This window comes from Muntiacus reevesi, chromosome 6, assembly GCF_963930625.1.
Source record: "Muntiacus reevesi chromosome 6, mMunRee1.1, whole genome shotgun sequence".
NCBI lineage: Eukaryota > Metazoa > Chordata > Mammalia > Artiodactyla > Cervidae > Muntiacus > Muntiacus reevesi.
Genome location: NC_089254.1, coordinates 53,517,924 through 53,544,777, shown reverse-complemented (window position 1 = coordinate 53,544,777; position 26,854 = coordinate 53,517,924). Strand labels below are relative to the sequence as shown.

Here is a 26,854-nt window from a genome sequence, read left to right as displayed (position 1 = left end):
ATGCTCCTATCTTCCCACTCCTCCTTCTAACATGCAGAAGCAGCTGTCCTAAAGGCCCTACTAGGGTCTTGGAGGCCTTCTGGACAGATGTGGGAGGGTCCTCCCAGCTTTCTGAGTCATCATATCAAGTGACTCTCCGATATGGCATTCCTAGGGCAATCATTTGCTTTCACAGAGCAATGTACCCATAGTTAGGGATGACCAGCATCAAGGACTTTTTTTTATTTCTCTATATGAATTTTTGTTTATAACTCTATAGCTCCCCTCTCATAAGAAGCAATGTACCTATAGTTAGGAATGCCTAGTGGTTTAATGTTTGTGAAAGTTACACAACGTATATTTTATACAATAATTTATGATGATAATATATTGAAGTTGAAGTCTGACTAATCCACAAAAATTGCAAAGAATACTTTCAAAATCATTTTGGACAGTTAAAACACAGAAATAAATTTATGTTCTCCAAAAGCAACAGTAACAAAAGAGAGAAAACACTTGGATGGTCGTGTTCTGGTACACAAACTGGAAAAACAACTATCTGGTTCTTTTGTGCTTATACTTGATAGAGGGCTTCCCTGGTGGCTCAGCAGTAAAGAATTCACCTGCAATGCAGGAGACACAGGTGTCATCCCTGGGTCGGGAAGAGCCCCGGAGCAGGTCACAGCAACACACTCCAGTATTCTTGCCTGGAGAATCCCATGGACAGAGGAGCCTGCCAGGCTACAGTCCATGGGATCACACAGAGTCAGATACAACTGAAGCAACTTAGCACACAGGCATGCATATTTTATAAAACAGCTGTACCAAAAAAATACCCCATGTAGCATCTCTGAAAGAACCAAGTTCCTTGTCTTAAATGTAACTATGCTGTGTGTGAGGACAATTACTATTTATTGTACATTGAGTAGTCATGCAGGGAGATGCGCCAAGAGCCAAGGAAGAAGCATTCAGAGCAAGAAGATGGAAGGAGAAGAGGAAGGAAAAAGGCTCTGCTGAGCTGACTTTAGGGCCTCTCCCCAAAACACCATAGTATACAATAGATGTTGATCTCAGTGCTTCTGTTTCACTGTTTCTCCTGCATTTTCTCAAATGCTTTCTGATTGACTAACATTGTAAGCTGCTTCCAACAACCTGCGCAGGGAACTGTTACTGTGTTCTTTCCTAGGACAAGTGGCAAAGGACAACCCAAGGAGCATTCTAAATAGTCACAGTACCGGTAGCTGGTTCTGCCACTGGTCAGGTAAGATACTCTAGGAAAGTGAGGGGAAAGTGCGCTAGCTGCCCTGGGGTGGCCACTGGACTAAGAGTTTCAGTGTTCACCATGGCACAGAAGAAGGGACTGTCATCCAGGCCATCTCCTAACGTGGGTGTGCACAACATTCCCCTGGGGAGCTGTAGAAAGTCCAGGTCCCAGCCTGGGGTTCCTGACTTACTGGACTATGGATCTAAAAGCTCTTGAATGTTTAAAAGCACAGTCACAGTTAACAGCCACAGTTGTGACCCAAATGCTTAAGCTCTAATGAGTCAGAATTGCTGACTGTCCTTTGGAAACAGGCAACACATGCCTGATATGTTCAGGTCAATGGCTTCTCCCCTTTGTCTCCCAACATATGACGGATGCAAACAAAGTGCTTCCTTGTCAATAAATAAAAGCAACTCCTCAAGCAAGTCTTCCTAGATAAAGCTATTAATATGTTTTCTAATTTTAAAAGTAAAGCAACACAAGGGTCATGAGCTCTTCTGCTAACTAGAGGGAAATGAAACAAGAAGGATCGTTGATACCAGGATTTCCACAGTAGTTTACTTAAAGAGCAGACAGATTCTGAGTTTTCTTTTTCAATATTACTGTCCAAACCCAGATTCACTTGACAAATATTTAAAGCTGAAGGACTAAGCAGTCAACTAAAGGGATGCTTTGTTAGGACAATAAAGGATTTTGCTTTAGTTGAACAATGAAAGAGAAGATAATTTTTTAAAGTATAGTCAACTCTATAGCCAATGCTGAACATCAAGCTGATTCTTCCTTACTACTTAGAATGACTTAAAACCATTTCATGTTTTGTTTTTTTCTTTCAGAGTATAAAGCTAGTTGAATCAGAACTCTTTTTAGGAAGGTAAAACTCAAAAAAGGAATGTGGTTTAAAGTTACAAATAAGTGATGTACAGACCACCTGCTGATAGACCAATGAATGAAAGAAAAGATTTGGATCAACTGTTGATTTGAGGAAATCCATAATGGCAATAAGTTCTAAAAAGTTGATGTTCTAAAAATCCCATTGTTGAATTCAAGTAAAATCCTTAGAAAGAGTTAAACTGTTCAATTGAGCAACTCAAGAAAATGCTTGTGTATATCTCTAGAGAACTCATTAAGAATTTCACTAGAAAAAAGCTCCTGAGAGGTAACTAAAAGTAGGTGATAATGCGATCTGGTCAACAGAACCAGGGACTGTGAAATAAGAAAGCTTGTTTTTAGGCAGAATGTCTTATACTTATTCTTGGAATTTTCATTAATTTGATTATGGTAAACACTATATCTATGACATTTCATGAAGGAGGAATTGCTTTGATTTATATACAGTAATTATTTTGACCTTTCTAACAACCGTTCTTTGTTAGGGAAAGTATCTGTAATAAGGAATCTTGAAAGTAAAGCAAACCTGAGCTCTTTATAACTACTCTGGGTTGAAGCATGCAGTTCTTTGCAAAGGTAAAGGAAACCTTTATGAAAACAGAATAAATAATAAAAATCCAAGTAATTCAAGCCCTGCAAAAACAGTAAGTAAAATATCTTTCATACATCCATCATCTCAAAAATATGTCCTAAATTTTAAAATGAAATAAACCAAAATCAAATGTCCCTTTCAACAGCTTACTGATACTGACAGATTCTTTATATTCATTATAACTTTAAAAAATGAAAACTTATGGTGGTCACCAAAGGGGAAAGGTATAGGGAATAGGGGAAGGATAAATTAGGAGTACAGGATTAACAGATGTATACCACTATATATAAAAATAGATAAATAATAAAGATTTGCTATATAGCACAGGGAAGTATAATAATCTGTAATGGAAAAGAATCTGAGAAAAACATATGTATGTGTATAATGGAATCAATTTGTTATACATCTGAAACTAATACAATGTTGTAAATCAACTATACTTCAATCAAAAAAAATTATCAACTACACTCATCATTCAATACTATTTATTAACTAGATGATGCATGCAATTGGACTTTCTAAAGGTCAAATGCTTTTTCTTTTTAACCAGGAAACTACAAGGCCTCTGCATTGAAATGCAAATATTCATGTGTATGAGAATAAGTACATTATTTTCTGAAGAGCTCTATAGTGTTCATAAGTTGGAAAATGCACTGAGAAGTTTAGGAAGCACTGCTCTAGACACCACAAATATTTTTGTAAAATGAAAACAGCATATTGCTTACATACACAGAGAAACTCTAGTGTTTAAAAATATCCCTTGACTTAAAGCTTAATAGTCTTTTGAAGATCAACAAAATGTAAGTTTTGGGAGGGCAAGAATTTTAAAATTTTTTATTCATTGATGTGTCCCCAGAGTCCAGATCAGTGCCTGGGGACAGTGCTCGATCAGTAATTGTTCGCTGAATGAATGAAGATCAGTGACTCAGCAACAACAGCATGTGATCTCTGACGCTCAACTGAAATAAAAAGACTCAGTCTCTGTTTAGCTTTTTTGTCAAGGATCTCCAAATGGACGTACTTAGGAAAAGATGCTACGCAGATTTTCCTCAGCTTATTGGGTTACATCCTGATAAACCCACTCAGCTTCAACAGAGTACTGTAGCTCTATAGCTCACATGGCTAGCCCAGGGAAAGATCAAAATTCCAAGTACAGTTTCCAGTGAATGTTCATTGCTTTCATACCACTGGAAAGTCAAAAAACCCTACTGAAACACTGAAAGTCGAGGATAGTCTATAAATTTATCTGCCAGCTTTTATTTACTTTTTTTTTTTTTTATAAAACAGATTTTGCAAATGATGCTCCCTGCTCCTGTAGAGACATATCTAAGAGCATACCTCTGCTTAACCCAAGAGAGCATGAAACCAAACTATGGACTTTTCTGATGCACTCAACCTTGAGTTCTCTCTCTTATCAAGAAGTACACCGTCACTGGAGATGAAGGAAAACAGCAAAAAAAAAAAAAAAAAAAGACAATAATGACATGATCTTTTCATACTTTGCCTCAACAATAGTGAGAGATTTGTAAATTACTATTAACTGTATCAATGCCCAGCCTGTGTAGGGCATTCTGCAAGGTTCTGGGAACAGAAAGATAACAAGAGGGTAGCCTTATCTTCAAAAAAGGAACTAACTAGGGCCATATCATGAACAATTCTTTTGTTGGTGTTGAATCACTTACAAAACAAATGTCAGTGAAGAGCAAAGAAGTCCTGGCAAGTTGGGTTGCTCTGTGTAAGCATGATTTAGTTAGTAGCAAATTAAGGGAAACTAAATTAATCTGAATTCCCTCTAGGCAGCAGACACAGGGCAGAGGAGGAAAGACACAGCTGATCAGAATCCTGGTGAAAAGAACACCAATCTGGTAATCTTTTAAAACACAGGAATGTGGGTTAAATCTGATCAATTTCTAAAACATTGCACGAAGTACCATGAGACAAATAGGCTGCACAGTGTCTGGAGCTAAAGGGGATGATAAAGTCAATCTAAATCCACTTATTCAATGAGTTTTCAGTTTTTTACCCCTTATAATTCCAGTCACTTTTTCTTATAATAACATAATAATTTACAATTTCAAAAAATAACTGGAATTGTATGGCTCTTAAAATGCTACAGAGAAAATCAGTGAATCACTTCCATGTTGTGTGTTCTCGCAGCATGAACATAGTTATTTGTTTCTTTTGTTTTAATTTACATCCTCCTCCTGGTCCATTTCTGAAAATCTCTCCTATTAACATCACTACACCTCTAAAGCAATATTTTTGTATATGCAACATAATGTGACCAAAGAATCTGATTAACTTCAAAGTGACAACAATCTCAATTTTCGTGCACCTGCTGGAGGAGTCAAATGATAGAAAAGATGTGGGAGAGTGGAAAGCACTCATGCCTTTAAACAGGAGGCCCGAGGGAAGGTCACTGTGGGGTCAGTGATGTACAGACACCCACAGAGAAATCTGTGCCAGCGCGTCTAGACACAGCAGGAAGCACGCTGGGCCGTATGGAATGGTTGATGTTGCCACAATCCGAAGAGGACCTCTGAATGCCTTCTTCTATTTCTGTTCTCGGTCATGCTCCCCGCATGCATGGCCAGTCAGAAATTTTCCCCTCCATTATTGCTTTACTTTGGAGAGGTTACAATTTCCAGTTAATTTTATAACATAAAACTATAAAAAGAGATCTACACCAACCATCTTTCTACATTCCAAACAACAAATGCTCCTAATTTATCTAAAAACATAGACGCTGAATTTGTGTGATCACACTATAATAAGTTGTAAATGAGGTATGAAATGAGAAATTCTAGCACAGTGCTCAAAGAATTAAAAAATCACATGTGCTCTCTTAACTGTGTTATGTACTATAATATAGACTCAAAAATATTAGCATTTTTTTCTAAGCGTGGACTAAATAACTATTTTATCCAAAAGCTATAAGGCCTTGAAAAAATTTCCCAGTACCTAAGTCTTTTCAAAAGAAGCCTGAGTTCTTTAATTTCCTCTTAAAAATGAAAGGCTTATAGATCATGTCAGCCTCTGAAGAGACCAACTGGAAGTTATGGTTATAATTTCTTTTAATTCTCTCATTATGCTAGATTCCCATTCTCACATTTCTCTAAATATGATGTGTCAGACTCCAGCTCTACCACCTGACAGCTCCTTCCTGAGCACACCTGTCAAAAGGTAGCTAACTCGGGAGCCAGGATTCACCACCAGTTTCAGACATCTCTCTTGCAGGGGCCTTCCTGAACTCGGCGATTCCATTATTCATCAGTAGCTCACTTCCTATCACATTTTTGCTCAAAGGCCACTGACCTCGTTTGTGCAACTCACTTTCAGCCCTGAACTCCCTTTCATTCTCTTTTCTGCTCTCCAGCAGCAGTTCATCTTGTTCCTCCACTTTTCTTATGAAAGGTCAAGGCCACAGACCCAGGCCCTCTTTTCCATTTCAACATCTGAAACTCATTTCGCTGCCCTCCCTTCCTCCCACATTAGTAGAAGCAGCAACCTTCCTCTTTCTCAAAATAAATTTCTTCATGTGTGCCCTGCATCCCTTCTGCCATCTGCTCCAGAAGTCACCTGTGAGTCTCCAGCAGGGTCTCATGCCACAGGCATCCCACTGCTGCTTCTGTGACTGTAAGACCAGTGCATGAATGAACAGGAAGTGGCGAGAGGTAACATGCCAGTCATGTACATGTAGAAATTCCTCACCTTTGGGAGGATGAACCTCTATTGTTATTGTTTTTAAAATTTATTTTATTGAAATATAATTGATTTATGATGTGTTAATTTCTCTGTATAAGCAAAGTGACTAGGTTATACACATATAAATATATGTATATATATACATACATTCTTTTTCATATTCTTTTCCATTACACTTTATCACAGTATACTGAATATAGTTCCCTGTGCTAAACAGGAGGACCTTGTTGTTTTGGACAAACCTCTATTAATTCAGAGTTTCTGGGAACCTGGTCCTTATATAGATATAGGATTTTGCTTAAGCATATAAGGTATTTCCTCTCACAGAACATTCATCTTCTAAAAGTCGCCTATTTTATTTTATATATGAGTCAGACTTTACACTCTAAAGACAATATTACTATAATATATTTCTTACTGTAATACTGAATGTCCTAGACCTTCAGAAAACATTCCTGCTAAGTTCTGCCAAATATAATATCAAAAATATTATTGTCAATTTATAGGAACCCAGGAATATTATTCCAAGCAGAATGGAATCCAAACCATGTATGGGGCTAGCGACTAGATCAGAGTAATAAATCTATCATCTTTCAAAGAAACTGAGAAAAAGGTCTGCCTTCATTGTTTTACTGCTTGTATGCATAGAAAATTGATACTTTTAAGGAGATAATGCATTATCATACACACTATATGCCAAAAGGTAAACCAAGCACCCACAGATCTTATATCACAGGAAAGTTACAACCATTCAATTCTGCCACATTGCTCCACCTATTTCTCTTTGTTCCTTCTTTCTTTCTTCTCCTTTTTCTTTCTCCCTTTCTTCCTTCTCCCTCTTTTTTTCTTTTTTCCTGTTGCTAAAGTATTTAAAAGCAAAGCATATCCCTGGTGCTGTTCCACATGTTTACTAGTCTCTCCAAATCTTATGCAACTATAATAACATACACCTTAAAGATTAATAATAATTCCTTAAAATATATGACTCCTTTAAGAATTCAAGACCAAATACCACATATCATTTCTGGTTATGTTAAAGTGCATTTCCTAGTTTTTTGTTTTGTTTTAAATCATCATCATCATAGCTTATAATTACCAATGATCCAGTGTCAAGCATTAGACTAAGAAGTATATGCATTATCTCATGTAATCCTAAAACAATTCCATGAGACAAGTACTATTCTTATCTTCACTTAGCAGACAAATTACAGCCATAAGAGACATGAACTCATTTGCTCAGGCTGATGGAGCTACTGAACGACAGTGGAGGGTCCTCTGACTACAGAGTCTGACCATTTCTGTACTATGGAATGGTACCTGTAAGATACAAGATATACATCTTGAGTATGGAAAGGATTTCAGATATATTTCATAGTCCAGAATTGGCTCATGTAAAAAAAAATCTGCAAGGTAGGACATGGAAGCAACCTAAATGTTCATCGACAGATGAATGGATAAAGTTATGGTGTATGTATATATATATATACACACATACACACACACACACACACACATATATATAATGGAATACTACTCAGCCATAAAAAGGAAAGCATTTGAGTCAGTTCTAGTGAAGTGGATGAAACTAGAACCTATTAAACAGAATGAAATTAGTCAGAAAGAGAAAAACAAATATCATGCATTAACATATACATATATAATCTAGAAAGATAGTACTGATGAACCTATTTTCAGGGCAGCAATGCAGACGCAGACATAGAGAAGACTTGTGGACACAGTTGGGGAAGGAGAGGGGTGGGACAAATTGAGACAGTGGCATGGAAACATACACGTGACCATATGTAAAAGAGATAGCAAGTGGGGAATGTGCTATGTGACTCAGGGATGTCAGACCAGTGCTCTGTGTCAACCTAGAGGGGTGGGGTGGGAGGTAGGAGGGAGGCTCAAGAGGATGGGGACATATCTATATCTAGGCTGTTGATACATGGCAGAAACCAACACCATAGTGTAAAGCAATTATCCTCCAATTAAAAATAAAAGAAATCTGTGCCTCACCAATAATATTCACCACTTTTTCTTAAATAACAGACTTGAGTATACTGAAAAAGAAGGTAGTTTTAGGGAATATAAAGTTTATACAGAAATGAAGCAATTAATGAAAATGGAGAGTTCAACTGTGTGATGGTAGAAAAAAACACAACTTTAGTCAAGTGAGTGAGTTAGGGACCAGCAAGAAAGTCAACTTTATCTGAACTTAATTACTATTAAAAGACTTTTTGCATTTAATCACTAGAACAAGACTTTTTTAGAAGCACTACTCTACTGCTATTTTCTCAAATAAAAGCCCACACCAGCAGTTTGCACACACAAGCAGACCTATAATAAGCCGAGAACCCATTGGCGGCACTTAGCACTAGGAATATTAGTTGCTCAGTTGTGCCCAACTCTCTGCAATCCCATGGACTGTAGCCTGCTAGGCTCCTCTGTCCACGGGATTCTGTGGGCAAGATTAGTGGAGTGGGTTGCCATTCCCTTCTCTAGGGGATCTTCCCAACCCAGGGATCAAACCTGGGTCTTTTACATTGAGGGCAAGTTCTTCACCATCTGAGCCACCAGGGAAGTCTTGGTGGCATTTAGGTCATAATAAATATATTCTCTGATAAGAATGAAATACAGTAACAGATTAGTCCTAAAACTTAGAATACAGCAGTAACCAAAGTAGCAAAACTTATATGGGACATAGTCAACAAAAGGACGATGTCATTTTCACTGACCCATGTAACTTACACTCCGTTGTAGATTAACTGACATATTAATATGTAAATAGGGCTTCCCTGGTGGCTCAGATGGGCAAAGTCAACTGAAAGCCTTCTGAAAGGATTCATCATTCAAGAAGCCATTAAGAACACTTGTGCTTCACGGGAAGATGTCCAAATAACATCAACAGGAGCTTGGAAGAAGTTGATCTAATCCTTATGGGTGAGTTTGAGGAGTTCAAAACCTCAGTGGAGATAGTAATTGTACATGTGGTAGCAACAGCAAGATAACTGGAATTAGAAGTGGAGCCTGAAGATGTGACTAAATTGCCACAATCTCACATTTAAACCTTGAATGGATGAGAAGTTGCTTCTTAAGGATGAGCAACAAAAGTGGTTTCTTGAGATGAAATCTACTTCCGGTGAAGATGCTGTGAAGATGGTTGAAGTGACAACAAAGGATCTAGAATATAATATAAACATAATTGATAAGGCAGAGTTTGAAAGGGTTGACTCCCATTTTGGAAAGAAGCTCTGCTGTGGGTAAAAGGCTATAAAACAGCATTGCATACTACAGAGAGATCAAACATATAAAAAAAAGTCAATGGGTAGAGCAAATTTCACTTCTGTCTTAGCTAAAGAAATTGCCACAGCCATCAAGCCTTCACTGACCACCATCCAGATCAATCAGTAGCCATGAAAATCAAAGCAAGATAGTCCACCAGCAAAAAAGAGGAGGGCTCAGACAATGGTCAGTATTTTTTAGCAATAAAGTGTTTTTAGTTAAGATATGCACATTCCTTTTTTTCCCAGGCATAACACTCCTGTACTCTTAAAAAACTATAGTATAGTGTAAACATAACTTTAATATGCACTAGGAAACCAAAAAATCCAGGTGACTTCCTTTATTGTGATACTCACTTTATTTTAGTTGACTGTGGTATTTTAGTTGTCTGTGATATCAAAGCTGTGGTTTGATATCTTTGCACAAATCCCCTCTCCCTGATATTCCCAGTCCTGTACCCCAGGTTATGCATATCCACACTCTGCCCTTTCTCCCCTTCTCTGCTCCTTGACTGGTCTTCCCACCTGCAATTTCAAGCCTGTTTCCTGATACCTCCCCTAAGGGACCTTGATCCAGACCTCTGCTATTCCCTGAGTGTAACCTTTCCCATGTTACTGGATCCTTCCTGTCAATTCTTAGTAAGCTCAAGCTTCTTCCACTTCAGTTTCTTAAAAACACACACACACACACAAAAAAAACCTTCAACAGACATCTTGCTATATGCTGCTGCTGCTGCTGCTAAGTCGCTTCAGTCGTGTCCGACTCTAAGCGACCCCATAGACGGCAGCCCACCAGGCTCCCCCGTTCCTGTGATCCTCCAGGCAAGAACAATGGAGTGGGTTGCCATTTCCTTCTCCAATGCATGAAAGTGAAAAGTGAAAGTGAAGTCGCTCAGTCATGTCCGACTCTTAGTGACCCCATGGACTGCAGCCCACCAGGCTCCTCTATCCATGGGATTTTCCAGGCAAGAGTACTAGAGTGGGATGCCATTGCCTTCTCCCACCTTGCTATATACTGGTGATTTAAAAATTGGTTGAGGAAGCAAACAGAATACTATTAACATTGAAGTTGATGAGAATGGGTATAGAAAAGTTATTAAGGATACAGATGCCTGATCAAACAGCATGTTAAAATACGGTCTCACTGTATATACCAGCTGTGTGGCCTTTGGCAAATGATTAATCTCTCTGATTAATAAGTTTCCCCATTGATAATAATGAGGATATAGTCTTCTGTTTCTATAGGCAATACATCTGCAGATTCAACCAACTGTAGACAGAAAATGTTCAGGAAAAAAAAAATTCCAGAAAGTTTTCCAAAAAAGCAACTATTTAGACAGGATTTATATTTTACTAGGCATTCTAAGTAATCTAGAGATGATTAAGAGTATATGGGAGGATGTGCAAAGGTTATATGCAAATACTATGTCATTTTATTTAAGGGACTTGAGCAACTGTGGATTTTGGTACCTGAGGGGTGTCCTGGAACCAATTCCCCACAGATACCAAGGAAAGACTATACTAATAGTGCCTACCTCATAGGGTTGCTACAAGGGATACGTAAGTTAATATTTTTTAAACAGCTTAGAACAGTGTCTGGCACATGGTAAGCAATACATGTTAGTTAAATGAAATGAATAGAACTGAATAAAATTACAGATGCTATCGAGGGAATTGACTCCCTGACTTTTCTAGCTATAACCTTACAGCCTGGAGAAGTTACAAACTTTCAACCAGATAGATGCGCTCTAAAAACATTTTACTCCTATAAAACCTAATATAGTAAATATTTTTTTAAACTAAGAAATTACCTTAAAAAAAAAAAAAAAGAAATTATGGTGAGAAATTATGTCAAAGACTTGGAAAAACTCATTCAAGAAAAGTATGTTATTTCTCCTTATAACTGAGTCCAGTGTGTAGCTGTACCCACTGTGGCAGATGTTATTAAACAAATGAGGAGGGAAAACTGGAAAATAAGCATGGGATAGGGGTACATTAGCAAGATGCTGTTAGAATATGTCTGAATCTTTCCGGTACAGTAAGAGGCATCTGCAACATGCATCAGAGGCTTAACACTAGAGGCCATCTTCACGCAGAAACTGTTTGGAAATACTAAGGGGCTTTCTAAATATCATACAGCATCAATGACACATTGTTCTAAGTTTCTGTCAGAGAACATACCCCTCCTGGTACTGAGGAAATACTGTGTGCTTCATTGATGCACATGGTGAAGTAGAAGGAAGTAATCTTCACGTGCTGATTCCTTTTGCATTTGATATCTTCAAGTACTGACTCAACGTTTTGATCACTGGTACATGGTAAGAGTCAGTGCTATGTTGCTATTCTTCAAGTATCTTGAGAAGGACTCACTTTTATTCATTTATTTTCATTTATTTTTATTAGTTGGAGGCTAATTAATTTAAAATATTGTAGTGGTTTTTGTCATACATTGACGTAAATCCACCAAGGATTTCGTGTTCCCCATCCTGATCCTCCCACCCGCCTCCCTCCCCATCCCATCCCTCTGGGTCTTCCCAGTGCACCAGCCTTGAGCACGTCTCATGCATCGAACCTGGGCTGGTGATCTGTTTCACCCCTGATAGTATACTTGTTTCAGTGCTATTCTCTCAGGACATTCCACCCTTGCCTTCTCCCACAGAGTCCAAAAATCTGTTCTGTACATCTGTGTCTCTTTTTCTGTTTTGCATATAGGGTTATTGCTACTATCTTTCTAAATTCCATATATATGCATTAGTATATGTATTGGTCTTTATCTTTCTGGCTTACTCCACTCTGTATAATGGGCTCCAGTTTCATCCATCTCATTAGAACTGATTCAAATGTATTCTTTTTAATGGCTGAGTAATATTCCGTTGTGTATATGTACTACAGCTTTCTTATCCATTCGTCTGCGGACGGGCATCTAGGTTGCTTCCATGTCCTGGCTATTATAAACAGTGCTGCAATGAACACTGGGGTGCATGTGTCTCTTTCAGAACTGGTTTCCTCAGTGTGTATGCCCAGGAGTGGGATTGCTGGGTCATATGGCACTTCTGTTTCCAGTTTTTTAAGGAATCTCCACACTGTTCTCCATAGCAGCTGTACTAGTTTGCATTCCCACCAACAGTGTAAGAGGGTTCCCTTTTCTCCACACTCTCTCCAGCATTTATTGCTTGTAGACTTTTGGATAGCAGCCATCCTGACTGGCGTGTAATGGTACCTCATTGTGGTTTTGATTTGCATTTCTCTGATAATGAGTGATGTTGAGCATCTTTTCATGTGTTTGTTAGCCATCTGTATGTCTTCTTTGGAGAAATGTCTGTTTAGTTCTTTGGCCCATTTTTTGATTGGGTCATTTATTTTTCTGGAATTGAGCTGCAGGAGTTGCTTGTATATTTTTGAGATTAATCCTTTGTCTGTTGCTTCGTTTGCTATTATTTTCTCCCATTCTGAAGGCTGTCTTTTCACCTTGCTTATAGTTTCCTTTGTTGTGCAAAAACTTTTAAGTTTACTTACATGGAGAAATATACCATGATCATGGATTGGAAGAATCAATATTGTGAAAATGACTGTACTACCCAAAGCAGTCTATAGATTCAATGCAATCCCTATCAAGCTACCAACGGTATTCTTCACAGAACTAGAACAAATAATTTCACAATCTGTATGGAAATACAAAAAAACCTCGAATAGTCAAAGTAATCTTGAGAAAGAAGAATGGAACTGGAGGAATCAACCTGCCTGACTTCAGGCTCTACTACAAAGCCACAGTCATCAAGACAGTATGGTACTGGCACAAAGACAGAAATATAGATCAATGGAACAGAATAGAAAGCCCAGAGATAAATCCACGTACCTATGGACACCTTATCTTTGACAAAGGAGGCAAGGATATACGATGGAAAAAAGACAACCTCTTTAACAAGTGGTGCTGGGAAAACTGGTCAACCACTTGTAAAAGAATGAAACTAGAACACTTTCTAACACCATACACAAAAATAAAATCAAAATGGATTAGAGATCTAAATGTAAGACCAGAAACTATAAAACTCCTAGAGGAGAACATAGGCAAAACACTCTCCAACATAAATCACAGCAGGATCCTCTATGACCCACCTCCCAGAATATTGGAAATAAAAGCAAAAATAAACAAATGGGACCTAATGAAACTTAAAAGCTTTTGCACAACAAAGGACTTGATTTTAAAAACAGTTTCTACAGTATAGAATATTTCTGAGGTCCTATATTAGTTTCAGTGTTATCATTACCAATAACTTGCCACAATTTATTATTTAGGGCTACCAGTCTCTGGAGCTCTCATTCTGGCTAATGAAATCTTGCTCAGTGATGGAAATGTCCAGAAGCCCTTGACGAGGCCGATGGGGTGGTGTTCAGAGGGCAGACTTTGGGGCCACGTGGCTGGCCTGCCACTCTGCTTCACCTCTTACCAGTTTGGTAAACTCAGGTCAGTTTCCCGACCTCACTGTGCCTGAGTTCCTCACCTATACAATCAGGGCATATAATATAAAGTATTTAAAACAAACTCTGGCAGATGTGCTTAATAAAATGCTGGCTGTTTGATTCTTAGAGAAGTTAAATGAATAAATTCTAGCCAGTTGTCTGCCTTATGAAAGGAATAAACTTATTTCTTTCCTAATCAAACCTCTACAGGCTTTGTACATGTTGGCCCCTCCATCTGTACCTGGACAAGGTTATTTCCCATGGTTAATGGTCAGCACAATGCCATAAAATTATACTTAGACTGCATTTTATCTTTTTGTAAATTACGGCACTAATGATCCTATTTACCAACAAATGCATTCCCTAACAGAGAAGGAAATGGCAACCCACTCCAGTGTTCTTGCCTGGAGAATCCCAGGGACAGGGGAGTCTGGTGGGCTGCCGTCTATCGGGTTGCATGGAGTCAGACACAACTAAAGCAACGTAGCAGCAGCAGCAGCAGCATTCCCTGAATTATACCATCTTTTGCCTACTAAATTTCATTGTTTGGATTGGACTTCAAATGCTGAAAAAGAAAGGAAAATCATGATCCAGTCTCTTTGGCAAATAAATTACAAGGAATTTAAAAGAAAGAGAGGGAAAGGGAAACTACATATGAAAGGCGACCCGTGAAACTTATCAACAATACAATGGGTGGACTTTATTTGGGTCTCATGAATTACAAATTCCTTTTATCTAGAATCTGTAAAACAATAATCATCGGTCAATAGCAGAACAGAATACTGACCAAAAACAGATATTTGATGATGTTAAGGGAATATTTATTTGGGGGGGTAGCAGGGAAAGACAGTGAGGCCTGGCATGCTGCAGTCAATGTGGTTGCAAAGAGTCGGACATGACTTAGTGACTGAATGACAAGAATTTTTTTAGAGTTTTTTTCTTTTTTTTTTTTTACAGATAGGTGTACCCTGAAATATTTACATATGAAAGTTTGATCTCAGGGATTTGCCTCCATATAAGCTGGGAGCAAAGAGGAGGACTGGAAAGATATGCAGTTGAAACAAGATCAGCCCTGAGTTGATCACTGTTGTCACTGGTGGTGGGTCTATGAAGCTTTATGACACTATTCTACTTTCCAATACATCTGAAATTTTTGAAAGTAAGAAGCTTTAAAAAATAGTATGAGTTGATCTTAAAATACTCACACATCCATTACTTTCTCTCTCTAAACCTCATCTTTTTATAGGTGATAGTGATGTTATTTGCCTCATTGTTTCTAAGATTACATGCCAGAGCACACTGGAGAGTTTATCTTACGGCCTGCCACGTGGTAAACCTGCAAATATAACTCAAGGAGGTGAGAGGCACTTATGATCTCTGTATGTATGCAAATCAAGAAATGACAAAAAGTATACTGTTATATTTAAAGGAGAAAAACTGTTAACGAGAAAAAAATAACCCACACATCTCACACTGCATTCGCTGTTGGGCATAAGAAGAAATACAACAATGCCTCAAATATCGTATTTTGGCTTTACACTACCTTTTTCTGAGAAGATGCAACTATTTTGCAATGCTCAGCCCTGCCAGAAGCAATGAAGGAAACAAGACTTGTCAACAGTTTCAAGATGAAGAACAAGACAGAGGTTAAGTTAAAGGGTCAGGGCAGCAGCATTCAACTGCAGAGACAAGAATCAAGCTTGTTCTCAGATCTGTGCATCCCAAGGCCTCTTCAAAAGGTAAGTATGAGTCCAAGCTACTCATAGCAAGGTTTTGAACACTCCCTAAAAGAATAATCACCACCATCTGAAACCTCAGAAAGTTAAGAAATTTGAGATCCTTCCAAACACCTAGTAATTATGTATTTTCATTCTTCCTCATTCTTTTGCCAATCAACTTCATAGAGATGGTGAGTTTGGGAGCTAAGAGCCCATGGCCAAACTCATCAGGTAGAAGCAGGGGAGAGAGATTCAGGCTTGATTTCTCCGAGGTCATTCTATATCAGGTGTGTCACAGAGGGAAATGGAGACTAGAGAGGGGAAGCAGGAGGAGAGGGGTGGAGGGAAAAAGGGGTAAGATGCAGAGAGGGGAAGCCTGGAGGCTGGAGGAGGGAGTAAGGCACAGAAACAGCCCAGTCACATTACAGGCCCAGCTCCTGGGTGGAACATAGGAACCACAGAAATAGTGTTTTGGAAATTCTGCACCCAGATTTTTTTCCTACTTTCATCAAGTAAACAGGAATAAAAGAGGAGGAACTCTGTCAGTCAAAGCCTGAAGGAATGTTTTAAAAAATCTCAAAATGTTTATAACAAGACAAAACTGAGAGACAAGCTAATATTAATCTTATGTCAATGCCATTTGAAAATTACTGGCAAAGGGGAATGTACATTCCTCAAAAACTTTAGCTGAACAGGAATGAGCAAAAGTGTGACCTCCTTTCTCCATTTTACACTCCATACAGCTCATTAAATATTTCAGAGACCATACATGACACAGACAATGTTACGAAGCCATTGGTTGAATTACACTACCTGGAAACCAAGCTTTCTAAAACACTTCAATGTGTAAGCAGGTATTATCTCTAAGGAATCTTTCACATCTCTGAAGTCAGTGCTACACTGTAACGTGGATCCTTTTTTCAGGCCTTTATCTTCCCTTTTTATTGGTGTTGATTTGGGAAGGGGAAAGGGTCTTTTAACTCACTGACTCATTTCCTGCAACAGTATATAAAGTAGATTTGAAACTGTATTCCCATCATTACTTCCACACCTCATAAATCTTGCCCTTGCTGTATAAACCAACACCTTTAAACTCTATGGACACAGTTCACTGTTAGGAAATGGAAAGTATACTTTCTAGCAGGCAATGAATAACATATAAGCTAATTCAAAGATTTTATGGCTATAAACGCATTAAAAACAAACTTCACACAGATTTCCTTAAAAAAAGATTTTCTTTTTACCAGAAAAGAAATATTCCACGATTAGTTTGTGTTTATAAAATAATATGCAGCTCATTGCTGCCTAAAACTGTCAACACTTATTTGAGTAAATATTATTTTTTAAAGTGGGGTACAGTTGGATCATTATGTGTGATTTGTGGTATAATTTTAATTCTAATTTCAAATTAAAATTTTTTCATGTAAAAGATGGTGTGGATTGTGCTCAACTTTAAGATTAAAACATTTTTACACATAAAGAAGTCTCAAAAAAGCTTGAGACTTCTGGATAACAACCAAAACATCCATTGTAAGCTTTTCTTAAATACGGAAAACTTGCCATAAAAGAAATACAACAGGTAAGACAGAGAAAGAAAAAAATGTATGTGAAACTGTTTATTATTTCCCACTTCTGAACTCTAATGGAAAGGTTTTCAAGTATTTAGTTTTTCCTCAATATCATTTGATGCGAACAGGGTAAGAATAATTTAACTGTTTACTGAAAATTTGAAGAATACAATGTATTGACCTTGAGATGCAAATTAACTTCAGGGTTTAGAGATATTATGTCCTTTTGCATTATCAACACAAAACAACTCAAACAAATAGTAGACCTGCTATCAATGACATACTTTTATTTAATAATAAGTATGGTTCTATGGCCTTTTTGAGTTTTTCAAAACAAACCTTTTCATGCCTCATCTCATTTAATTTTCAGGGAAACCTTCAGAAGATAGACAGCTTAGAAATTCATAAAGTTCTAAAGGGGAGAAAATAGGTTGATAGAGTAAAAGTGTACAAGGTCACACATCCCAAAGTTTGCCAGTTGCAAACACCCACCACTCCACCATTAAGGAATTCAAGTCATACCTCCACATGCATTTACCTGATCGGTCGATTCTCTTTACTGTCAAACAGTGAAAAGATGACCTCAAGCTCCTCTCCCAAGTTGGAACACATGAGACTCTTCATCTGCACAAAGAGGTGGTGACTGCTGGCCTGCACTGGGGTATCTTTCTTCCGATGTCGATGCTCCATCTGTATGACGTCCACCAAAAAAACAAGATCAGCATGGACCAAGGGAAACAATGGACCCCAACAAACTAGTTACCTATGGTGTGATCATAATGTCCTGTGCTTTTTTTTTGGCTGTGAATTTGGTATCCAGTTGGATGTTTTTGTTTGTTTGTTTGTTTTCATTTATTTTTATTAGTTGGAGGCTAATTACTTCACAACATTCCAGATGGATGTTAAACTCCAAATTTTATTTCAACTTCTGCTGAAGTCTGCAGACCATCAGGAATCCTGCTTTAAGAAGATTTGTTTCTTAATTATTAACATTAAAATGATACCAACTCACAGACAGCATGAAATGCAAAGGATTCTACTGGTCCCTTGTCAACTCCCAGGGTGAGAACAAATTATGGGTCATCTTTTAAAACATCAGACTAAATTAAAAATCTAACTGATCATTTCACTGATGGGAGCTAAACAATGTAGCTATGATTTCACTTTTCTCATAATTAAAAGTTCTTTTAAATTATACTAAAGGTTTGGTAGTTTTCCAAGGCAGGCAGTGGCAAATGATATTCAATCATTAGAAAAAGAAAATGTTTCTAATCTGATGTGGAGATAAAGAGAGGCAGACCTACAAAACTCAGTGAGTGTCTAAAGGCAGGAATAGTCTCTGCATCCATCTCTAGTTTCTCTTTTAATACAGCTAGCCTAGGCTACATGTAAGAGGTGGGACCAGAAGTAAGAGTTCCCACATGCTAAGGAAGGAAAGGAATCACCCAGGGCTCCAGAGGTGAGGAGAACATGGAAATGATCATTTATTAACATATTTGTTATGTGTCTACAACATGCCCAACACTGGGAATGCAATGATGGGTAAACACAGAAATAGCCTATGCCTTTGTGGAGCTTTTCTACTAGGGGGAACAGCTATCAACAAAACTGTCCCACAAGCAGATAGAAAATTGCAACTATGATGAATGGAGGATCTGACTTGTGTCTGAGCAGTCAGAGAAAGCATCTTGGGAAAGCAACACTTTAACTAAGAGTTAAAGGGGGAGAAGGAATTATGAACCATCTAGACAGTGCTTCTCAAATTACCTGCAGTCAAGGCCAGGCTGTCTTCCCCTCTAATCTACCACAGGTTGATATTTTCACAAAATACAATCAAAATGTCACCGCAATGGCAAAACGTCATAAAGGCTTCTATACATTTACTCATCATCTTTCTACTTGGATCAGTTACAAACAGTTCATGATTCAGCCAGTTCTTGAACCACACTGAGCAGAACTGGCCCAGGGTGAGGGCACAGGGAAAACATACAGAAAGGCTGTGAGCTAAGAGGACAGGTGCTAAGACTGGACGATTACTGCTTTCATAATGGACTACTAAAGAGGGCGCTTCTTGTCATCACTGGACAGTTGAAAGAAAGGAAGAAAGGAAGGGAGAAAGAAAGAAGGAAAGAAAAAACCTGGTGCTTAACTCCAAAGGAGCCATATCTTTGCTTGAAGTTAAGGTACAAAACTCTTCGTCTACCTCAGCCACCTTTTAATGTTTCTAAGTATAGTTCAAAAACTAATGACTGAAAAAAAAAAAAAACAAAAAAAAACTAATGACTGACTAACCAAGATTTGAATGCAAAAAAATGCTACTTACATTTAGTTATAAATGTAACAACATAAAATCACCAGAATTTTTTCATGCTTTTATCATTTAATCTGAACCACTTGAAAAGTAAATAGCTAAAAAAAAAAATGCAATTAACCAAATATATCTATAATTGTTGTATACTCAACAGGGACACTGAACACGCCTCTGTAAAAGTGAGGAGTAAGTGCATTTTCTTTTAAAGTGGATGTCAACGTTGTGGTATGTGTTGGCCAAAATTACCAGAAAAGGCTTCCTGGAGAGAAAAAAAGCATAATTCTGTCTTTTTTCTATGATGGTTGCTCTATTTTGTACTTTAAAAACTCCTTAAAACAGGGCAAAGGAAGTATCATACATTCATAAAACTATATCTCTTTAGTTTCCCAAGTAGTTTTTTATTTTCTGAAATTGTTAATTTATTTACTGATCTACTTAAAAGTTCAGGGTAACAAAGCACAAACTTCTATGAAGAAATGAGTAACCACTAAAGGTTAGAGCTGGAAAAACAGATATAAGAACTAGGAGATGTCTGGTCTTTACTTCAAACAGTGCAAAGTTCCCAGCATCCATCATGACATTCACGAAACGCTGAACGGAAGAATTAGCTCCCTTACACATGCAGAGAATCCAATATATCTAGATCAGTGGTTCTTAACCTTGGCTGCACTTTAGAATCACCAAGAGAGCTTTTAAAAAATACTTATGTCCAGGTCCTATCCCAGAACAATTAAACTAGAATTTCCAGGGGGTGGGGGTCCAGAGAAGAGAAGTTTTAAAAGCTCCCCAGGTGATTCTAATGTGCAGTGAAGGCTGAGAATCACTGATTAAGATCACGCGAAGAGAGACGCAAATCCTAGCGGATTGAAAAACGTATTGTTTCATCTTTTGTATAATTACTGCCTTGAAATATTTGGTCTCTGAAATCACCTCTCTTCTCTCACCTATAATGTTTCCAAGCCTGAGATGGATTTGAACTTGAGTAGGTTATGAAGACTTGTTTATCTTTTGGTAATTTACTACTTTTGGGAACTGCTAAAAATATCTCTGTGAAGATATTATTACAACAGCAAAATGAAAAAGGCAAGTTCATACTTCAAGAGCTATGATTTGATAGTTATAACACACAGACAAAAATCCATCTCTGAAATAGACAAATCTATCTCTGAAATAATTTACGGTTACAAAGGCACCTAGCAGTTATTCTAAATGTACTTACATTTTAACTAGACCTTTGACTGAGGAAAGAAAAAGATGTATTCCAAAGACTTATTAAAGTGATACAGATTTTTAATCCTCACCAATGCATCAGTTACTGGGTAAACTGTCTATATTTACCAGGGTTCTCACCTTCAGCACTACTGATAATTGGGGCTGGTTCTTTCTGCGTTGTGAGAGCTTTGTGGGATGTTTCCCATTTTCTGACATGTACCCGCCAGATGTCAGTAGCACCTCTCCTGATCCCCTAGCCCACACCATCCCCAACTGTGACAATCAAAACATGTCTACAGACATGGCCAAATGTACCCTGTTCTATGTTTGAGAACCACTGGCCTACCCACTAAGGATCACACAGCAAGCTGCTAACAAGATCTTATAAAAACCAAGAAAGTTTCCTAAAAAGATCCTCCTTATTAACAAGAGAATCCAGCCAATAAGGTCCTCTTTATTTAGCGAAGAATTGAACTCTGGTCATTGGCAGTAAACCAAGTGGACATATGTTAACACTGTGAGGTTTAGCACATTTTACTGCTTAGATGAACACGATGAGGTGAGAAAGATCTGCTAACGGGGCTGTCAAAAACCGAAAACAAGACTTTTTTTTTTCCCTAATGACGGAATATGGAGTTAGTAAGATGCCTGTGTTTCAAATATGACATGGTGAAGACAACCCCTACCCCCAGCCACAAGGGATTTGGTGGTGGTGCCCGCCAACTCTCCTCGGTGAAGTCTGGACAGTCAGTCATGTTTACATTGCATAGAGAAAAGGGCCAGTGCTACAGACAACCTGATTACTGCTGTGCCAGGATATAAACAGGAACTTGAAGCTGCCTTAAAGAGAAAACATGTCCTTCTGACGTTTATAATCATTTGAGGTTTCCTGGAGTATTGTCTTTTCTTTAGAAACAGTAAAATGCAAAGGAGGAGGAGAATCCCAATTTCATTTAAAATCATGTTTCTGATGAATGAAGACTGTGGACTAAGTTCTGAGCTATAAAATACAAAAAAATCCTTCTCATCTGGCAGTCATCACAGCCCAGATGAGATCCCAGAATCCTATCAACATAACACTCCCAGCAGCCACAACTAGCAAATTGGAAAGTTCAAAGAGACGAAATGAATTTCTCATCCTATAGGATGACGTTAAGTAAAAAGCAGATAGATAAAATTACATCATATGAAATCAAACTTGGGAAAATAAAACATATTTGTGTCAGATACTATTAGTTGCTTATCAAATATCTGACATCCCTAGCTAAATATGGGGATGTGACCATGCCCTAGCCAAAGAAATATAAGGGCAAGTATTGTGTGGAGTTTCCAAAAGGACTCATTAAAGTAGCTGAGTCAACTGAAAGAAATCATTCTCCTTCCTACTGTTGGAGAGCAATGTAATGGCTGGAGTTCTTGCAGCCATGTTGTACTGTGATACATCCTGGATAAAGGATCCTTTTTTTGCTTCTGACATCATGAATCCACAAACAAGCCCAAGACCTGCTGCCTGGGCTTGTGTACTGTCAAAGAGAAATAAATTTCTGTCATGTCTAAGCTTCTATTACTTATTTCATTGAACGCAGTCAAATCTAATTTTAAGAAGTAGCATAGTGAAATTCACTCAGTCGTGTCTGACTCTTTGTGACCCCATGGCCTATACAGTCCATGGAATTCTCTTCTCCAGGGGATCTTTCCAATCCAGGGATCAAACCCAGTCTCCTGCATTGCAGGCTGGTTCTTTACTAGCTGAACCACCAGGAAAGCCCAAGAATACTAGAGTGGGTAGCCTATCCCTTCTCCAGTGGATCTTCCCAACCCAGGAATCGAACTGGTGTCTCCTGCATTGCAGGCAGATTCTTTAACACCTGAGTTACTAGGGAAACCCCAAAGACATAGCATGTAAGGTAACAATATTCTTGCCACCATGCCTCTCTAACAAGGATGAAATAAAGATGAGAAAAGAATGAAGACTGACTGAATTCTTAGGTGCTTTGCAAATGTTATCTGCCAAGGAAAGGCATTTCACATGAATGTCTTATTTAATCTCCCAAACAAACATGATAAGAATGATTTCTCCATTTAATAGACGAAGAAACTGAAGCTCTGAAACACTGAGCAATAAATCCAAGATCAGAGAGCTGGTTGAAGGAAGAGATGAAATTCAAATCTAGTTTTCTTGATCTACAGCCATGGTCTTCTCATAATATCATAGTGACTGCCAAAACCATTAAGTGATTGCTTATTGAGTGCAAAGCACTGTACGAGATGACCTCAGATGTAACAAAGGGAGATAAGACATGGTGCTCACTCTGAAGAAACTTCAAATTGATTGAGAAATTAAAACAAAAGTGAGAGACAAAATTTGATACCCAATAGTTAAATAAACTATAATAAAAATACCTCATTAGAGGATGTGTCTGACAAATTCTAATGATTTTGTTATATATACATATATATACATAAGGTAAGAATTAGTGATGACTTTAAACTACTTGTAATCATCTCTGCCCTCCTCCCTCCAACCAATCTTTAACTGTGTTTTTGCTCTGGGCTTGACACTCCACTTAGCACTAACGTCAGAGAGGGGTGTAGTGTGAAGCACCACTCTCAAGAAGCTCAATGTAAACGAAATTCTTTACAGAAAAAGAATTTATTCCAACTGACATGATGAGCTTTCAATCATCTGAACAGATTGATGACAAAGGAAAAAAAAAACTGAATGTGGTATTAAAAATCACTTTCTCAAATCAGACATATGCATACTGGATTTTTTTCTCATGTTTTTCAGATAATCTCAGGTCAAGAATAACCTGCGATTCTATGAAGAAGGTTGTAAGTTTGGGAAGTTACCTCCAAAGAGGCAGGATCTTCCAAAAAAGGAATCCAGTGTTGACCACAGTGATTCCTCCTTGGAACATTATGGAAAAATACAGCAGTAACTAGAGCAAAGCAAAATTACACCTGGGATGGTGACTGAATGTCTTTCCAGCCACATTTTTCTTTGATTTGAGGTTTCAAAAGAGCTTAGTGAATAACAGGGGCTTCCCTGGTGGCTCAGTTGGTAAAGAACCCATCTGCAATGAAGAAGACTCAGGTCTGATCCCTGGGTCAGGAAGACCCATAGAGAGGGAATGGCAACCCATCCCAGTATTCTTAGCTGGGAAATCCCATGGACGGAGGAGCCCAGGCAGACTACAGAGCCTGGGGTTGCAAGAGTGAAAGATGACAGCGACTGTAACATCACACCACCAGTGAATAACAAGAGATTAGGTAAACTTTATACAAACATTAAGAATATGAGGCAAAATACAAGACAGACGGATCATTTAGGGAACCTAGATGCCAAGTAAATAACTAGACTGTAACCTATCATGTAACTAGGGAAAAAACTCAAGTCATGGGTGATGCCATGGTGGGCGATATGACCAAATATCTTATGATTATTAATAAGCTTCAGTACTTAGAAATGGTCTCGGAGAGATGGGGGCTAAGACCAGCATTTGGAGACCAAGGAGGAGACACTTTCAGGAGTCTGTGCATGTAGTGATAAGACAGGAGGGAAGGGAGTTAACATGCTGATGAGCACTAACTGGAAACCATTAGTCATAACAATGTCTTGATACACAACAGATAAATATACAACTTGTAAGCATTTCACTAGTCCAGGCAAAGTAGAAAGATTTAGGAAAAGAACTTAAAATTTCTTTCGCTTTACTTCCTAGAGCCTGGGAGTTGAGGGCTCAGTAGGAATGTCAGGTAATTCTTAGACGGGTAAATTATCTTAGTTTTGTACTTGGGGCAGGGTCACCTTAGCTCTCAATTCTCTTTACTTGCTCCAAATTAAACCTGGAACATCCTGTTCTTACAAAATCAAGCAAGTATGAAAAGTGTCATGGAAACCACAAAATTAGCAGTGAGACTGTGAGCCACAGGTTCCTGTACCTACCAATCGGTAGAGCTCAGTAATGCTGATGTCCTCTGGATCCACCATTGCATACTCTTTCCTAGGCACCAGGTCCAGTCCCAGTTGTCTAGAAAACAAATTGCAAATGTTTGGAAGAAACGTCACCTCAACAGAATATATTTAAAATAATTATCTTAACTGTATCACTCTACAATTCAATGCATCACCCATTGTGCTTCTCCCACCCAAACGTTTTACCTTATAATAACCTTTTTCTGTGCTCGGACTAAGTAAGTAGGCTGAACACTGGGTATAACTTGAGAAACAGAAGATGATAAAGGCAAGGAAACAGGGATGGGGTGGGAATGGGCCGACCCTCTTGGTGCAACGCCTTTACCACTGGGGGCCTTGGTTCTACAGAGGGGGGAGCTTTTAGCACCCTACAAACTATTACCACAGAAACCCTTCCTCATTGAGCTGGCCTGGAAACTAGACATAATTTTGTTCTAGAACACAGAGTTGAGGAGAGGGAAGTCTGACCGTGAGGATTTGACCTGGCATCAGGGGTTGGTTTTATGTTAACACAGTCACTGAGCTGCTCTGGGACATCAGGAAGGAAGAATGAATTGATTCTCCCTCCAGTACCATCACAGGAGCGTCAAAAGACAGCACAGGGCTCTGTGGAGAATGGGGATGCTGCCACTGTTGCAACTCTGTCTGAGGCTTTCAGGCAAGAACACTTCTGACGGCCCTGACAGGGAATGAGATGACTGTCTCCTCCTCCTCCCAAGTTTCCTCCACTTTTGTTTTTCCCTTTCAGTAAGAAAACTATATTTAAAGGAATACAGTAAATGCACAATCTGTAAACTGTAAGTCATTTAAAATAAGTTGTCAAACTCAAAGAAAGCAAAATCAGATCTCTGAAAATTCATGAATTTGAGGATGATCTAAATAAATTATATTGCTCATTTTCATACATCCATGTTTTACCAACTTACCATAAATTAGCCATAGAATTGCCCAAAGCATAAGCTGGAACTTACATGAGTCAAAACTGAGCCATGATTCAGTCGTAATTAATGTTTTTCCCTCTTTTCCCTTCCTTATGTCATCATCTTCCTTCCTAAAACTGAAAAAGTATCATCTTCTTGCCTGCTCTGTATTTCTAAGCTATTTTTGATAAGCTAACTTCGTCCAACTTTCTTCCTATTTACAAACTAGTCTTTTAAAGGAGAACCGGCATGATGACTAAGGGCCAACATGATTCAGAAAACCAAGTTTTTTCAAAACAAAAAGGAAAAACATTCAAAAACATTCGAAACATGAAAGATGGGCAGCCTAGGTCATGGTCAAACAGTCTTCAGATCTACCCCCCAAAGGGCCACCCCATTACACACAGTGAGACCAGAGGCTCCATGCACGTGGCTGGCATATCCCATCTCTTAGGAAGCGCTCCATGCTGTGAATCACACTGGTCTGGAGTGGACGGGGCCTTAGATCTCTTCTGGCCCAACTTACCCCTTCAACAAGCGACAAGCAAAGAAAATGAAGTCAAGGAGGGCTCAGGAATTTGCCTCACATCTTAAAAGAGGAGAGTTCCGAGTGCGGTGTCTTGCTGTATTCCACCCCTGCCCTTGATTCCCCATAAGGAATGAATCTCCCCAAGATAACTGAATTAGGGCTGCTCTCATGACTGTCTATAAAAGGATGGATGGCGCAGCTCACTCAGCGAAATAACAGAAGGACTGGACAAGATAGAGCTTTAAAATGTGTTATATACTTCACTCCTGTAGTATATGACGTCTTAGCAGGAATCAAAACTGGCTTCTGATAAAGTGATGTCCTATACTTAAAGGAAGCATTACTCTTGATTTCAAATTGGTTTTTCCAGATTCAGTAAAAGGAAAATTCATCTGTGGTATCTTTTACTGCCTTCTCCTTTCCTGTCTGCTTTTCTTTTTTTCTGTT

General features: G+C 38.4%; 1 protein-coding gene across 2 annotated transcripts in view; it reads right to left on the bottom strand.

The window, feature by feature from the left end:
* Positions 1 to 26,854, bottom strand: part of DOCK4 (dedicator of cytokinesis 4) — a 468,861-nt gene that overhangs the window by 222,259 nt on the left and 219,748 nt on the right. For both annotated transcript variants that reach the window (XM_065939085.1, XM_065939086.1), the window contains exons 7-8: positions 24,929 to 25,013; positions 17,995 to 18,146 (exon numbers count right to left, since the gene is read on the bottom strand). In XM_065939085.1, coding sequence (XP_065795157.1) covers positions 17,995 to 18,146; positions 24,929 to 25,013 — 237 coding nt within the window. The remainder of the gene's footprint in view (positions 1 to 17,994; positions 18,147 to 24,928; positions 25,014 to 26,854) is intronic.